The sequence below is a fragment of the Venustampulla echinocandica genome (genome assembly GCF_003357145.1).
Source record: "Venustampulla echinocandica strain BP 5553 chromosome Unknown scaffold_6, whole genome shotgun sequence".
In the NCBI taxonomy this organism is placed as follows: domain Eukaryota; kingdom Fungi; phylum Ascomycota; class Leotiomycetes; order Helotiales; family Pleuroascaceae; genus Venustampulla; species Venustampulla echinocandica.
Window position 1 is genome coordinate 557,100 of NW_022474211.1, and position 15,156 is coordinate 572,255.

Sequence of the window (15,156 nt, forward strand, 5' to 3'; positions counted from 1 at the left end):
GAATAGTAAACTATAGAGTATAGTTTTCTGTTCTCGTCTAACTGAAAGTATATAACGTTTATAATAATATCTGAAATATTAGTTTCGATTATATTCAGCTAATCTTTATAAAAACTTATTATAATAAATTCTTATATATATTTATCTTTTAATTCCTATATAGTTACTCTTTCTTCTTTTTTTATAATAAATAGTATATCCTTTTTCGTAAAGTATATAAATAATATAGAGATATTTGAATAATTCTTGATAAATTATTTTAAAAAGTTCCCGAATTTTAAGAATAATTAGATATCTTTAACGTTCTATAACTTAAACTAATCTTTAATTCGTTAGATTTTTTCTAGATCGATATTCATTTCTTTTAGTCGGATTATATAACTTAGAAATATAGTTTCTATAATTCCGAATTCGCACTTTTCTAGTTTTAATTTAAAGTCAATTTTTGCAAGTATTTCTAATACTAATTAGATATTGTGGTAGGGCAGACTTACCACCTGTCACGTGTACGATAACTGCTTTTCGGAGCTTAGTTCTTCCGGGGCTGGGCACATGAAGTGCGCTTTGCCGAACAACTGTAGAATAGCATACTTCTTTACATATACACATTTTTACCTACCTAAAACTCGACGCACTTGATTGTTTACTGTACATTTGACTGTACATTCTACTCCGTTACATTGGTGATCGATACAGGGAATTCTAGTATAACAATCAGTGAGTCGCAGTCGAGGGATAAGTAGGGGTAGTATAGAAGTAAGAGTATCATCTAGTTACAATTCTAGATTATATAGTAGATTCAGCGACGAGAGATATAGAGAGCGACGTGAGATACAGACAGCGATAATGGAAAGGAGCTCGGGGCGACTCGGGCAGAGAGTAAAAAAGGGGGAGATTATATGTCTTACTTTAGGCCGCCACGATGGAGATACTAGTAGAGCACAAGCAGCGATAACGACGAAAAGACAAGGGGAACAGATGAATACGAAGAAAAGACAAGTAATACGACCGGAGAAAAAGGAGGAGCAGGAAAAGAGGAACAAGGGCGACGAAGAACTAGGGGTAACGAAGAACAGGGAGATATCGGACCTTGCTATAAGAGTAGCACAGGAGCTGTGTATAGTATTACTACTTGTAGCACTTTTGCTAACTTCAAGAATTAGTAGTCAACTGATGAGTTTGTTTACTTTCGATCTTATACCCCTATCTGAAAACGACGGACTGTCTTCCGAAGGTGCTCTTGCTCCGAATACGGAAAGCGAACAAGAACCGAGAAAAACAATGGCGAACATAGTCTACTAGGCGGCGATGCTGGCGCCAGGAATGCTAGGGGCTCTATACTTTGAAGGAGTGAATGTTACGGAATTCCTCGAACGATACGGAGATCAGTGCGAGGATGCGAATCTGAAGGAGGGGGAGAAACTGAAGCGACTGCTGAGATACTGCAGTATTGCTATTGGGCAGTACGTGAAGGCGATGGCAGAGTGGAAAAGGGGGGTGTGGGAGATACTGGAGAATGTACTGATGGAGGAATTCAAGGATCAGGACAGCTTTCAGCAGATGAATTCACGGTCGTTCCTAGAAGCTCTGAAGAGCAAAAAGCGGACGAGTGAAGACGATGTTCGTCAATTCATCAGGCAGTTTACGGCTATCTCAACAGTATTAGTAAACAAGAAAGAGTTAGAAGAGTATACAAGAGGCATATGGTTTCTAAACGGGCTGCTGGAGGATGTCCGAGGCAAGGTGATTCGGAGGGGCAAAGTTACTATGAATAAGCCGGAGACGGTAAAGTTCAGTGAGATGGCAAAGACAGCAACAGAAATCTACACGAGTAACAAGAGTATACGCGAGTTCGCCGACAGCAAAGTAAAGCAAGATGGGCTCAGCGAGCTGGTCGACAGACTAGGTGAAGCGAGCGTTCCGCCAAGACCGGAGAATATATTGGCTGCGCTTGTGGTTGCCTCAAGAGTAAGGCTGTCCAAGGAGGTCATGGATAACCTGAGTAATATGTTCAAAGCGATAGCACTGTCGGCGCGGGCTACGGCGGAGGCGGATATGATGGGCGGAGCTATGGCAGGAGGGGGGCGTGCCGCTCGATTTAACCCGCCCAGCGGGGGAAATCAAGCGGCTGCCTACCCAGCGGGGCTAGCCGGCAGAATCAATGCGGCCGAACTGCCGCGAGGGGGGCAGGCAGGCTGGTACCTGCAGCAGATGCCTGCGGCGGCTGTAAATGCAGCCATGGCAGCAAGGTCAAAGCCGATATACTGTTTCTACTACCTCGAAAGCGGGCACTTCCGGAGAGAGTGTGATGATTTTAGGGGCGACGAAGGAAGGGGCTTTGCTTATGAGAGACCCGACGGCCTACTCTACTACGGTAGGAGGGGTGATGGTGGGGCGAGCGTTCCTTGGCAGAGGGGCGAGCGAGGGCGGGATACTGTACGGCAGGTTTGGGGAGGAGCAAGCGCTGCGGCGGAACCCCCAAAGCAAGTTTCCGGCATGCCTAGGCAGGACGCGAGACCAGCGGCTGCTCCGAGGAAGGTGCCGAGAGCGCCGAGTGCAAACGTCTCTTCTATGTCGGTTGTAGACTTGGAGTCCTCGGATGTAGAGGAGGGCGATAGTGATGGGTTCGTCATAGTGGCGGGGGTACAAGGCAGGCAGACAGACAGGGCCGAGGAGAAGTGGCAGAACCCTAAGAGGGTGCTGCGGGAGCGTGCGAAGAGGGAGGCTAAGATGGCTGTTCTAAAGTTGCCAAGGGCTGGCGAGTGGAGAAAACCGCAGGGTGAGGGGGCAGAGACAGCTGACGAAGAGAGTGTAATTGAAGAGATGGATATCGACAAAGCGTAGACGGAGGCGCTCAAGAAGCTGGGTCCCAGAGTGACGCGGAAGGTCGAGAAGTATCTAGACGTCCTGAAAAGGGATGCAGACCCTATGGAACTTTTGGACAAAGTGTTCGACAATGAGTTAAAGAGTATCACGGGGCGAGAGGTGATCGTATACTCCGATCTACTGCAGAAACTCCTGTTCAAGAATATGGTACCGTTTACAAAAGTCGAACTCCCGGCTAGCGAGGAGTAGGAGTCTGGGACAGCAGGCGACTTTGTCCAAGTATTATCCGCTTTGATAGAAGAAGTTGAAAGGCCCTATGTAGTGCGGAGTCCGAAGATCAGAGTCAGGATCGGAAACGTCGAAGTCCTAGCTCTAGTCGACTGCGGTGCGGAAGTTGATATTATGACGAGCAAGGTAGCTGAGCTTACTAGCCTGCCTGTTCGTCCGCGCCCGAGATTGGGGATAGTGGGACACCTTGGGGATCACAAAGGATTCGATGGGCTGTGTGAAAACGTTGTAGTACGGATTAGCGGTGTTGAAGTCGTCAGGAACTTCTTTACGCTCTCAAAGGCCTAGCACGACGTGGTACTTAGCCAGCTGTTTATTGTTATGAGTCTACTGTCTTTCTCGTATCGGGACAGGTAGCAGTTTGTAACGATAGTCAATGATGCCTGGACGAAGCAAGTGACAGTACGTGTAGCAGGAATGTCAGACCTTCGCACTGAGGCTGATATCTTTCCGGAAAACGAGTAGCTGGGGCCGAGCCGGTGAGCGGTTCCGGCGTGGGAGGGAGTACCGGGGAGGCAAGGCAAGTGGGGGGTGTGGCTCGATTTAACTTGCCCGGCAGGGGAAATCGAGGGAGCAGCGCGGCGCAAAAAGACGCTAGGCTTGTGCGTGTCTTTTCGGCAAGTGTCGGGGGCGCAGGGGCGAGTGTTGTATTTTCACGGGGGACAGACTTGACGAGCTTTACTCAGGCTAATTCCTTATTTCCAATTGCTGGCGTTTGGGGTGTATATAAAAGAAAGGCGGACAAGGTAGTCCCGGTAAAGGAGGGCGTGTTAGATGGCTCGGTGCCTGGAGGCGCGTTGGATTGGAAGGCTAGGAGGATAGAGGAAGCTCAGGGGAGGGGCCCGGTGGAGCTACCTAGTTCGTGGGACAGGTGGCTTGAGCCGAAGTTTTCGGACATACGGAGAGGGGAGAGGCTGCTGCCGGAGAGGCTGGAAAAGATGATTTTAGGGGAAGAGCTGTGGCCGAGAGAGAGGGATCTAATAGTGGAAATGCTGTTCAAGCGCGAAAAGGCAATTGCCTTCGATTTCTCGGAGTGCGGAAGGGTCAGTGGGGACGTGTGCCCGCTGCAAGAGATTCGCATAATACCGCATGAGGCATGGCAGTCGCCCGGATTCCCGGTACCAAAGTACCTACGGAGCCAGGTAGTGGAGATGCTTGAGGAAAGGATTAAAGCCGGGACCCTGGAATACTGCCACGGGCTGTACCGCAACCAGTGGTTCCTGGTCAAGAAGAAGAGCGGGGCTTATCGCATAGTTGATACTGCGATGAAGTACAATGCAGTTACAATAAGGGACGCAAATTTGCCGCCGAATATCGACGAAATATCAGATGATTTTGCAGGTTGCTAGATTACTTCATTGATTGACTTCTTTTCCGGATATGACCAACTTACCTTGCACCCGAATAGCAGGGATATTACAGCGTTTATGACCCCACTGGGACTATTGCGGCATACTACGTTAGTTCAAGGAGCTACGAATTCTGTTGTACAGTTTATTCGGGTAAGGCAGACAATCTTTAAAGACTATGTCCCGGCGAGGGCGAGGATATTCATCGACGATATCCCGGTTCTAGGGCTATACTCTAAGTACGGCGACGAAGAGGAAGTTCCTGGGATCAGGCGATTCGTACTCGAGTATGTTAAGAACCTTGATCTTGTTCTTGCGGATATCGAGAGAGCTGGGGCAACGATAGGGCCAAAGTCCCAGTTTGGAGTAGCAGGACTTAAGTTTGTGGGGTTCGTTTGTACAGCGGAGGGGAGATCCCCAGACAGTGAAAAGGTGATTAAGATCTTGGACTAGCCTACATACAACGATCAGACGGAAGTGCGGGCCTTTTTGGGCGTTTGTGTATATTACCGGATCTGGATCCTATCCTTTGCAACAAAGGCGGAGCTGCTCTATCAGCTACTAAAGAAAGGGGCGGTATTTGTTTGGATACAAGAACACGATACAGCAATGGACCAACTAAAGCTGGATCTTACAACTGCGCCAGTACTTGCTCGACTCGATGTTTCCAAAAACGCGGGCTTGATTATCCTTGGTGTTGATGCTAGTTTAAAGGGGTGGGGGATGGTCCTTATGTAGTTGGATGAGAACGAAAAACGCCACCTTACTAGGTACGACAGTGGGATCTGGAGCCCGGCCGAGCAGAATTATGACGCTACGAAGCGGGAGTGCAGGGGGGTCCTCAAAGTGCTGAAGAAAGTGCGGAACCTCCTTTATGGAGTGCATTTTGTGCTGGAGACAGATGCAGCTATGCTCGTAGCCCAGCTGAACTAGTCCGCCGCCGATCTGCCTGGCGCGCTAGTTACTAGGTGGCTCGCTTGGATCCGTCTTTTTGACTTTGAAGTAAGGCATGTGCCAGGCACGAAGCACACTGCTGCCGACAGCTTGTCTCGAAGGCCGGCGACGGGGGAGGAACTAAAAAGGGAAGAGCGAGAGGAGGATATCGACGACTTTATCGACGCGAGAATGGGGTCGGTGGAGGTGGTGCCGTATCCGCTAGTAGGGGTATGGCCGGCGAGTGTGGGGAGAGAGGGCTGGTTGCAGGGCGAGAGGTGGTCCCTGGACTCTCTTCTGATTGCTGAATTTCTATCGACACTCAGGCGCCTAGAGCGGGTTCATAAGTCGGACTTCAGGGAGTTTAAGACGCGGGCCCTCAATTACCTCGTGCAAAGGGGTGTCCTCTATCGACGAGCGAACAAAGGGCTGCTAATGAGGAAGGTGGTTGATTTGGAGGCAGAAAGGCAGTCGATTCTGCAAAGTCTGTATGATGAGTGCGGGCACAAAGGGCGGGAAGGCACATACCAGAAAGTGGCCGAGAGATACTTCTGGGATTCGTGCTACAGTGACACGAAGAAGTACGTATCTACGTGTGACCGCTGCTAGCTGCAGGATAGTACTAGGCTGGAGGAACTGCTGCACCCGACTTGGACAAGTGCGCTTTGGGCAAAAGTGGCACTGGATATTGTGTATATGCCGATGTGCCGGGGAAAAAGGTACTTGGTGATAGTAAGAGACGATCTGTCAGGGTGGCCGGAGGCGAGGGCACTTGCAAAGCCTGATTCGAAATCCGTTGCCGACTTCCTTTGGCAGGACGTGGTCTGTAGGCACGGAGTTTTTGGAAAGATGGTAGTCGATGGGGGGCCCGAAAACAAAGGGCTAGTTATAGACCTGGCTCAAAAATACTTGATAAAAAGAGTAGTGGTTTCCGCTTATAACCTGCCGGCAAATAGTATGATCGAAAGAGGGCATAAGCTTATCGTTGATGCTTTAGCGAAAATGACAGACGGGGAGCTAGGCCTGTGGAGAGACAACTTCGAAACAGCATTACTAGCGGATCGGGTGACTGTCAAAGCGACGACGGGCTTTTCTCCATTTTACCTTCAGCATAGGTCGGAAGCTGCGCTGCCAATTGAGACGAGGATCCCCACCTGGCGTACCTTCGACTGGGAAAATGTACAGTCAACAGCAGACCTCCTGGCACTGCGAGCGAGGCAAATTCAGCTCAGGGATGCCGATCTTGAGGAGGCCGCCGCAATGCAGAAGCGAATGCGTGCCCAGGGCAAAGAGCAATTTGACCGCACTAGGCGGATTCGTATTACGGGTATCAAGAGGGGGGATATTGTACTGCTTCATGACGCGCTGCAGGAGAAAGATATGTCATCGCGAGTCAAGCTGGGGTATAGGTGGCTGGGACCATTCAGGGTTGCGAAGGCGTTTCCGGACAAGGGAACGTACATGCTCGAAGAATTGGACGGCACTATGCTTAAGGGGACCTTTGCGGGCCGCCGACTCAAGGCTTTCAGGCGAAGGGGGGGGGTACTTGAGCCCGTGGAAATAGGCGGGATTGGCGAGGGCGATGCGACGCCTGATGCCGGGCACTTTGGGCCCGAGCGGGAGGCAGCCGAGCCCGAGCAGGAGACAATTGAGCATGCTTTAAGTGGGGACGACGAAGGGCCCGAAGATGAGAGGCTAAGGCCGCCTGTCACACGCAGACAGCAGGCAAGAGCGGATGATATGGAGAGGTAGAGGCGCCGGCGAGAGCAAATCCCGCAGAGGCGGAGGTTCGCGGTCGTCATAGATTAAACGAGAAATAAGCGAGGGCAAAAAAGGGGGGAGCTCGCGCATGCTCTTGATTTAACCCGCCCGGCGGGGGAAATCGAGGGGCACGCGCGCATCTGGCTTAGCGGACCGCCTAGCTTCTTCTTTTCGCACGTAGAGGTACTTTGCGCTGTGCTTTCCAACCTTCTATCGTATATATACGTTATATTTTATTTCTTTCGATTTTTTCCAGATAGAGCAAGGCCGAGGCGGCCTAATTTAAAAAGGGGGGGGATGCGGCTGCAAGATGCAGCGCGAAGATCACATTTAGTCACAGGCAGAGCGCGTACAATTTCATTTGTAAAAAGCAGATCGTTTCTCATTTATTCATATCCTGTAAAAAGCAAGGAAAGTAAGCGCAAGACCATATGATGCTTGGCATCATTAATCGACAGCAGGAGAGGCGGGGGCATCGGCATCAGCGGCTGCAGCTGTAGCGGCAGCAAGGCGACGGGAGACGCGGCGAGCGCTATGAACAGCAATAGCTGAGGCGACGCGAGGGTCCTCGACCTGGGCGGCGGCCGGCGAGCCAGGAGCAGTAGCGGGGAGCTCGGGGGAGGGGGTGCGGGTGCGGGTGCGAGCCGCAGAAGCAGCAGGCAGAGCGGCCGGCGAGCCAGAAGCAGCAGCGGGGAGATCGGGGGAGGGGGTGCGGGAGCGAATGGCGGCGGCAGCGACCGGAACTGCCGCAGGAGCAGCAAGCAGAGCGGCCGCGGGACCGGCAGGAACCAGAGGGGAGGTGCCCGGGGTGAAGAACGGCAGGGCGGGCGAAGAAACAGCGGAGCCGGAGAGATCAGCAGCAGCAGCAGCTGCGGCAGCAGAGAAGTCTGCGGGAGCGGGAGCAAGAGCAACTGCGGGAGCAGAAGCAGCAGCAGCAGGGGAAGCAACAGTAGAGGCGGGGGCGGCAGCAGGCGAGGCGGGAGCGGCGGCGGAAGCAAGGGCACGGCGGCGAGGTCCAAGGACAGTTCCAGCCATCACACCTGCATGGTAGAGACTGTTATAGCGCTCACCACCACGAAAAAGGAGAGACGAGATCCATTGCGGGTAGCCAGGGTGGTCCAAGATGGCTTGGCCGCCGAGAGGAGACACGCCGAGGGTGGCGTCGCCGCCATTCATGGGTTCGCCACGAATGGTGACGACGAGGCTGTCGGGACCAAGGAAAGCGGCGCCATGGTGCTGGCGGGGGGCCCGGAACCGCAGGTTAGACTGAAAGTGCATCCGGAAGTCACACACGTCTGTCTGCGTAATAACACTCTCAATCAAACCGTACCAGAGCATCCCGACCGCATAGTCGGACAGCTGGCGGCCATGGTTGGTCTCGTCGCGATGCATGTCAAGCACATGGACGGTGCCGGGGGCGGGGTCGAGCAGCTCGGCTCGGGAAATGGCGCGGGCTGTGGCGTGGGGTGCTATGATAATGAGGTACGGTGGTAGTGAGAATGGGTGCGATATATGAAAGAGTGTGAGTTACACAGCTGGATTCAGCAGGTGCCAAAGCAGTTAGCTGCAGGAAAAATAGAGGGAGGGCGTAAGTGTAACACAAACACTTACAGAAGTTATAAGGGTGACTGCGATAGGAAAGAAAAAGAAAAGAAAAGAGAGAGGAATAAGGGAGGCCGAAGTATTTATATCTTGCAGTCTCGAAAAGCGACTGTTCCAGCCCTATTGTTCGGTTTATAGTAATAGTAAGCGATCCCCTCAATAGCAAGCGAGCCCAAGGTCCTATTGTTCGATTCCTAACAATAGTAAGTGAATTGCTATTGTTGGCAGAATAGCGCCTTTGTTTACGCCGCCTTGCGAGCAAATAATAGAGCAAACAAACAAACAAGCCGGCGGTCAAACAAGCGGTTTACTTCACACGATATTGCCAGGAGAATAGCGGTTTGTTTACGAATATAAAAAGAGACGCGCCTGCCCACTTTTACAAACTTTCGCCCGTTTAGCATTCAAAGAAGAGCACCCCCAAGAAGCGCCATCGCACGCGTGTACATACAGATCTCACCTTTCAATACCAGTTAAAATCACATACACTCTCGCGTACGATGGAGAATTCGAGCAGAGATGTGCAGATGTCGGGGACAGCGGAGGAAGCTGCGCTGGCAGGTGGCCAGAGATTTACAAATGTGGAAGAGGTTAAGTTGTTCTTGGACAGTATTCTAGCGCCGGACAGATACTAAGCTGAAGCACAAGTGCTGGAGCAGATGATGAGTTACCACAGCAAGTCCGGGGAGCTTATCGAAGAGGTCTTCAGGCATGTAGAAAGGAGCAGAACATACCGGCTCCATATATCGGAAATCCAGTTCGCAGAGGAGTGGAGCGAGGTTCACGCAGTGATCCGAGAAAACAGCGCCCGTCGAAACCGCTTAGTGGAAACGTCCAATGCAACGAGAAAGAACTGGTCAAGCGACGAAGCAAAGCAATAGATCGAGAACTCTAGCCACAGTGCCAACTTTATTGCAGGGTGCAGGCAGCTGGCCAACATTATGAATTTCGACGAAGCTATCCTGCGTGTCAATATCGCAGTAGTAAACAGACTGAGCCGCCTGCGACGAGGAGTTTCCAACAAGAAGGAAGTCTTAACGGGAGATTTGGCTGCGGCCAGAAAGGGCAGCTCCGAGGAAGTGGCGGTCACATCACGACCAAAGCTGAAGGAGCTGGGCCTGCGAATTGGCAGGTGGGGTTTCGTGGAGGGGGGGGAGGATGCAAGCGAAGGGGCACTGGAGGAGGCGAGCGGTAGCGGGGCGGCTGGCGGGGTTTTGCCCGCGGCCGAAGGCAGTGACGTTGATTTAACCTGCCCGGCGGGGGAAATCGAAGGCCACGCGCGCAGACGCTCGGCCAGGCTGAGCGCCTCTGCGACATATGCTGTCGACTTCGAGGAGGATGAAGTGGATGAGGAGGAGCTGGGACGACTGGGGGGGGAGCTGGAGGATGTCGCCGGGATCATGGCCGACGACGAAGATGACGACAGCACCGGGGCGCCCGGGGACTGGAAGTGCGGCTGCAGTAAAGATGTGCCTTCCAGCTGGCAAACGATGGTGGTCAGCAAGCGCCTAATGAAACCCGGAGTCAGTATGAAACTTCTGGGCAAGATGGTGTCGTATAAGAGAGTGTGCTACCGCCACGGCCGCATGATGGCCAGCTACATGGGGCTCTGCACTAAACGACTCGGGGACGCAGATCTGGCGGTGCGACTTCGCACACTTTACGAAAAACGCCTGGAGATCGGCAAGCTGAAGACGGAGGAAGAGACCTTCCAATGGTTTCGTGTCGCCAACAGACCTGCCCGCCCGTCGGATGGCCTTGGGCCGTATAAGTTCATGCACAACCGTGCGCCGGGAGGCTTCCAATTCGACCAGGAAGAAATTTTGAGTGCTTGGGATGCGACAATTTTACTACGATGGCAAGCGGAGGGGTCAGTCATACATGACCTATTTGGGTGGTGGTTCACTTCACCACTTGGAAGTGAAATATACGATGAATTCAACATGTACCTCCACTATTTGCGGGAAATCAACGGCCGTAAAAACATCGGCTGGCTCCGGAACATGTTTTTCTCGGTGACGCAGCAACTGATGCGCCAGGACCCGGCATACTACATGTTGTATGCAGCTTTGCGACCCGACCGAGCTTGGAGGCTGGTTAGTTACCTATACTACGCGAAGTATAGTGTTCCCGGCGACGGGACCTACTTTTGCCATATAGATTTGAATATTCCGGACCTGCTGGCGAACAAGCGCGGGGTGGCTATGATCCAGGGCACCGTGTCCCTCGACGAGGAAGACGAAGAGAACTGCACCTTTATCTTGCCCGGGATGCAGCACAGACTCGGAGAGTGGTGGGAGAGGGTAAAGGAGCGGGGTCAAGAGACTTCCGGTTTCGTCCACCGCATTACGGACCAATTATTCACCAAGGAAGACTCGGAACTGTTGGGAGTGAGATGGAAGAAGACGCCCTGCCAACCTGGAGAGGTGCGCATTACCTTGCCATCAATTCCGCACGGAGCTACCGGGCCCACAACAAAAATCCGCCGCACTATGCTCCCCTGGTTCGTCGGGGTGCAGGATGACGAAAGCTCACTGGAGGTTGTAGAGGGAGGGACGTGGGAGGAGCTGGCGACAGCACACCGGGACTTCGTAGCCCCCAAAGCCACGCCATCTGGGTTGGCAAATCGATACGGAGCTATCCCCTACCGGTTCCCAGCCTGTGTGGAGCTCGCCGGGCTCGGGGCGGTATCAGATGCTCTTGTATGCAGGAGAAGATGGAGCTCGCCGGCGGTGGTAAGAGAGAGGGATGTCCTGCTGGGGAAGGACAGGGCTGCGGCCCATGAATTTATTAGGCGGTGGAGAGAGCATGCTATTAAGGCAGCTCTGGAGGCGTTTGCGGCAGTGAGGGAAGAAGAGAAGCGCGTGTTTGGAGAGAAGTCGTACTATTACTACAAGGAACGGCTCGAACTACTGGGCATTCCCATGCCAGCTGTAGTGCCGGACCCTGACGTATTGGGCGATGAGGAACTCGAGGAGGCAGGAGGCGAGGGGCTATTGTTTGCGGAGGAGGGTGAGGAGGGGGTAGGAGCGGACGAAATGGTGATGTAGTCGGGGGCCGACTACACTAGGGGGGGACGTATGTAGTGGGGCAGACTTACCACCTGTCACGTGTACGATAACTGCTCTTCGGAGCTTAGTTCTTCCGGGGCCGGGCACATGAAGTGCGCTTTGCCGAACAACTGTAGAATAGCATGCTTCTTTACACATACACATTTTTACCTACCTAAGGCTCGACGCGCTTGATTGCTTACTGTATACTTGACTGTACATTCTACTCCGTTACAATATATTTCTTATATTTATAAATATTCCTAGAATAAATCAAAATGTTGTCTAAATAATAGATAACGAACTTATTTAGATATTCCTATAGAATATTATTGTTCTAGTATTAATATATTACTAGTATATTAGTTAACTTAAATAATATAATTATATATTTGTATAATTCTAAAAGTATAAAGAAAACTGTTTTCTATTTGTGTTTTTCTTTGATCTTGATTAAGTTAAAAGTATTCTACTAATCGATTTTCGTGAATATCTTTACTTTAGTTAGTTTATTTTACAGATACTAAATATTAAATAACAGATATTAGTTTTATATTATAACGTCGTTTAACTTATAAAAATCATTATAAAGTTTTTTATTAAAATCTCTTTTCTTTTCTACTATTAATATATTTAATATTACTAATAATTTAAATAGTCGAATCTATTTTTTCTTTAATATTTTTTATATATATTCTTCTAATATTTTAGTAATATCGTAGTAATATCGTTGTAATTTTTCAGAAAATAACTATTACTTTTCTTTCAGATTAATTTCGTAGTTTTATAGTTAATATTCAAGTAAAGTATATATATTTTCTAAGTTTTCGAATAATCTCTCGAATTCTTTATACTATATAGAGATCTTCTTATTACTCTAATTAGTATCTTGTAGAAGACTTTTAACAAAGTGTTTTAGTATATTAGAAAAAGTAGTACTAACTTCTTTCTAGCTTTCTAGTTATTATGAACTTTTATAATAATATCGACTAAATTTCAAAGTCTCGTTAGTTTAGTCGATCTTAGAATTATACTCGTAAATCTAAGTTATTTCTAAAATAGTTTAATATTATCTTGTTAGTATAATATAGAATTATATATCTACTAAATAACTATCTTTCGTTTCTAGTTTTAAAAAGATAGTCTTCTAACTAATTACTTTGTTATTGTAATTTATTTATATATTATCTATTATTTATAAATTGTAAAATGTTATTCTAGTAAATAGAATATTCAATTTAGCAACAGTCGCAGAAGAAATATAGTTACTATTAATTCTAGAATTAATTATTACTTTGAATTTCTTTCTTTTAAATGTTACTTCGACGTTTATATAACTCTATTTTCCGACTATGTTCAGTTTAGAAAAGTCTCGTAATAGTTTATAGATTATAGTATTTCTAAATTGATCGTTCTATATCTAGTAGTTATTTTTTTATATTATTAATCGATATAATATATCTGTTCTGAATATATTAATTATTAGTTAGTAGAAGTTTTACTAAGTATATTCGTAGTATTAATTCAGAGTGAATACTACTTTTCTCTAGATTCTCTAGTAAAGTTTAATAATTAAAACTTCTTATATATTTCTAAGTTCTAAAATATCTACTAACTTAAGTAATTTATCTCTTAAGTTAATATTTTCAATAGTGACTTTTTCTGTCTTAGTTACTTTGAAAGTAACTTTCTCTATATTAATATAAATAACTAAATATATCTAATACTTTTCTAATTTGTTATTAATAGTTATTCCTGAAAGTATAAAAATATTCCTATTTTCTTTTCTTTATATATTACTATATTCAGTGATTTCGAGTAACAACTACTCTTCTTTTTCTTGTAGTATTGTTTCTATTTCTATATCTTTATTAGAAGTTGTTTATTTATTAAGTTTTTCAAGTTCTCTAGTCTTTTCAGAGATTAGTAGAGTTAAATCCTCTGTTGTTTGATATAGTAGAAGTATATAAGTTTACTAAGTCTCTATAGTTCTAAACTAACTATAAATATATAAATTCTCAAAATCTTCTTCAGTAAAAGGAATACAATAAATAATATTCAGTTGTCAGATAATATTAAGTTATTTAGACTTTCTTTTTTATAGTTTCTTTCTTTACTACTTCTTCTTTCGATAAAATATAGTTTAATATCCTAGAAGTCTATATTTATAATATAGTCTTTTTTCTTTTCGTTATTATTTCTCTTCTTAAGAAAAGTTAGTATAACAACTAATAACGTCTAATTCTATAAATTGTAGCTAGTAGTTATTCTTTCTAAGTTAGTTCTTTTTGTTATAACTAGAAGAGTAATTACTACACTTTTTTATTTATTATTTATAAAAACAATTATCGACTTTGATAACGAGATCGACGAGTTCTATTAAGTTATCTAATTAGTCGGTCTTTGAGATTTCGTCTTTTATTTAGTCTTTGAAGTTCTAATAATACTAATTTATTAGTATATTACTATTTTATTTTATATATTCTATATATTACTAAAATTCTACTATATAAATAACTGTAGAACTATGTTGTCTGAAATTACGAAGAATTCGTACTATATTACGTTTTTTATTTAAATTTCCGAAAACTCTATTAAAATATTTCTTAAATTTTATTTAGTTCCTAAAAATTTCTTTCGTATTAGTAGAATAACGAATAGAAAGTTGTTTATTCGTTATTCTATTATTTATATAGTCTTCTAAGAAAGACTCAATTTATTCGAAAACTTCTACTTTCAAGAAAATAGTTATTTAGAAGACTTACTCGACTTCTAAACTGAAATAACTAATATTGAATCTAATATAAAGTTTATATTATATAACAAAAGTTTTAATTTTAGAATATTCTCTTTTGAACGAATTAAGAAAAAGAACTTTGAAATCTTTGTCGATAAATCTTACAACTATTTAGATTAAAGCTAGAATTATAAGAAAGTTTATTACTAAGAAGTTAGTAGATGAAAATAATAGAGTTTATAGAATTATAATAATTTATTTATTTTAGTAAAGAAATATTTAAAATATAATAATCTACTGATAACTTACTTGTTATAGTAGTAATTAGTTTATATAAAGTTTCTATTATATAGTAAAGTAAGTTAGTTAATTACTTTTAATAATTATAAAAATGAAATAGTTTTAGTAAGTTAAAGTTGAAATTAAATTCATTAATCAAGTTAAATACAAAGTTCTTATCTAATAAAGAAATTATATTATTTATATAGAACTTTTTTATTTTTAGATCTAAGTAAATATCAGAAGTCGGAGTTCAATCTAGTAGATCGCGATCTTATTTCTAAGATCTTCTCGATCTATACTATATAATCACGTTATATGATTCTTACTA

General features: G+C 45.8%; 5 protein-coding genes across 5 annotated transcripts; 4 read left to right on the forward strand and 1 right to left on the reverse strand.

The window, feature by feature from the left end:
- Positions 1–1,308: 1,308 nt before the first annotated feature.
- Positions 1,309–3,075, forward strand: BP5553_07609 (uncharacterized protein; the record flags this gene model as incomplete). The annotated part of the gene is made up of 2 exons (XM_032016232.1): positions 1,309–2,811; positions 2,845–3,075. 2 exons carry the CDS (start codon positions 1,309–1,311, stop codon positions 3,073–3,075), a joined length of 1,734 nt encoding a protein of 577 aa, XP_031867463.1.
- A 977-nt stretch (positions 3,076–4,052) lies between these two features.
- On the forward strand, positions 4,053–5,201 carry BP5553_07610 (uncharacterized protein; the record flags this gene model as incomplete). The annotated part of the gene is made up of 3 exons (XM_032016233.1): positions 4,053–4,455; positions 4,537–4,856; positions 4,917–5,201. 3 exons carry the CDS (start codon positions 4,053–4,055, stop codon positions 5,199–5,201), a joined length of 1,008 nt encoding a protein of 335 aa, XP_031867464.1.
- A 1,197-nt stretch (positions 5,202–6,398) lies between these two features.
- BP5553_07611 (uncharacterized protein) lies at positions 6,399–7,148 on the forward strand (the record flags this gene model as incomplete). The annotated part of the gene is made up of 1 exon (XM_032016234.1): positions 6,399–7,148. The coding sequence occupies one exon, from the start codon at positions 6,399–6,401 to the stop codon at positions 7,146–7,148; it is 750 nt and encodes a 249-aa protein (XP_031867465.1).
- Positions 7,149–7,604: 456 nt separating this feature from the next.
- BP5553_07612 (uncharacterized protein) lies at positions 7,605–8,549 on the reverse strand (the record flags this gene model as incomplete). The annotated part of the gene is made up of 1 exon (XM_032016235.1): positions 7,605–8,549. The coding sequence occupies one exon, from the start codon at positions 8,547–8,549 to the stop codon at positions 7,605–7,607; it is 945 nt and encodes a 314-aa protein (XP_031867466.1).
- A 710-nt stretch (positions 8,550–9,259) lies between these two features.
- BP5553_07613 (uncharacterized protein) lies at positions 9,260–11,809 on the forward strand (the record flags this gene model as incomplete). Its single annotated transcript, XM_032016236.1, has 3 exons — positions 9,260–9,354; positions 9,408–9,615; positions 9,689–11,809. The coding sequence occupies 3 exons, from the start codon at positions 9,260–9,262 to the stop codon at positions 11,807–11,809; spliced, it is 2,424 nt and encodes an 807-aa protein (XP_031867467.1).
- Positions 11,810–15,156: the final 3,347 nt, after the last annotated feature.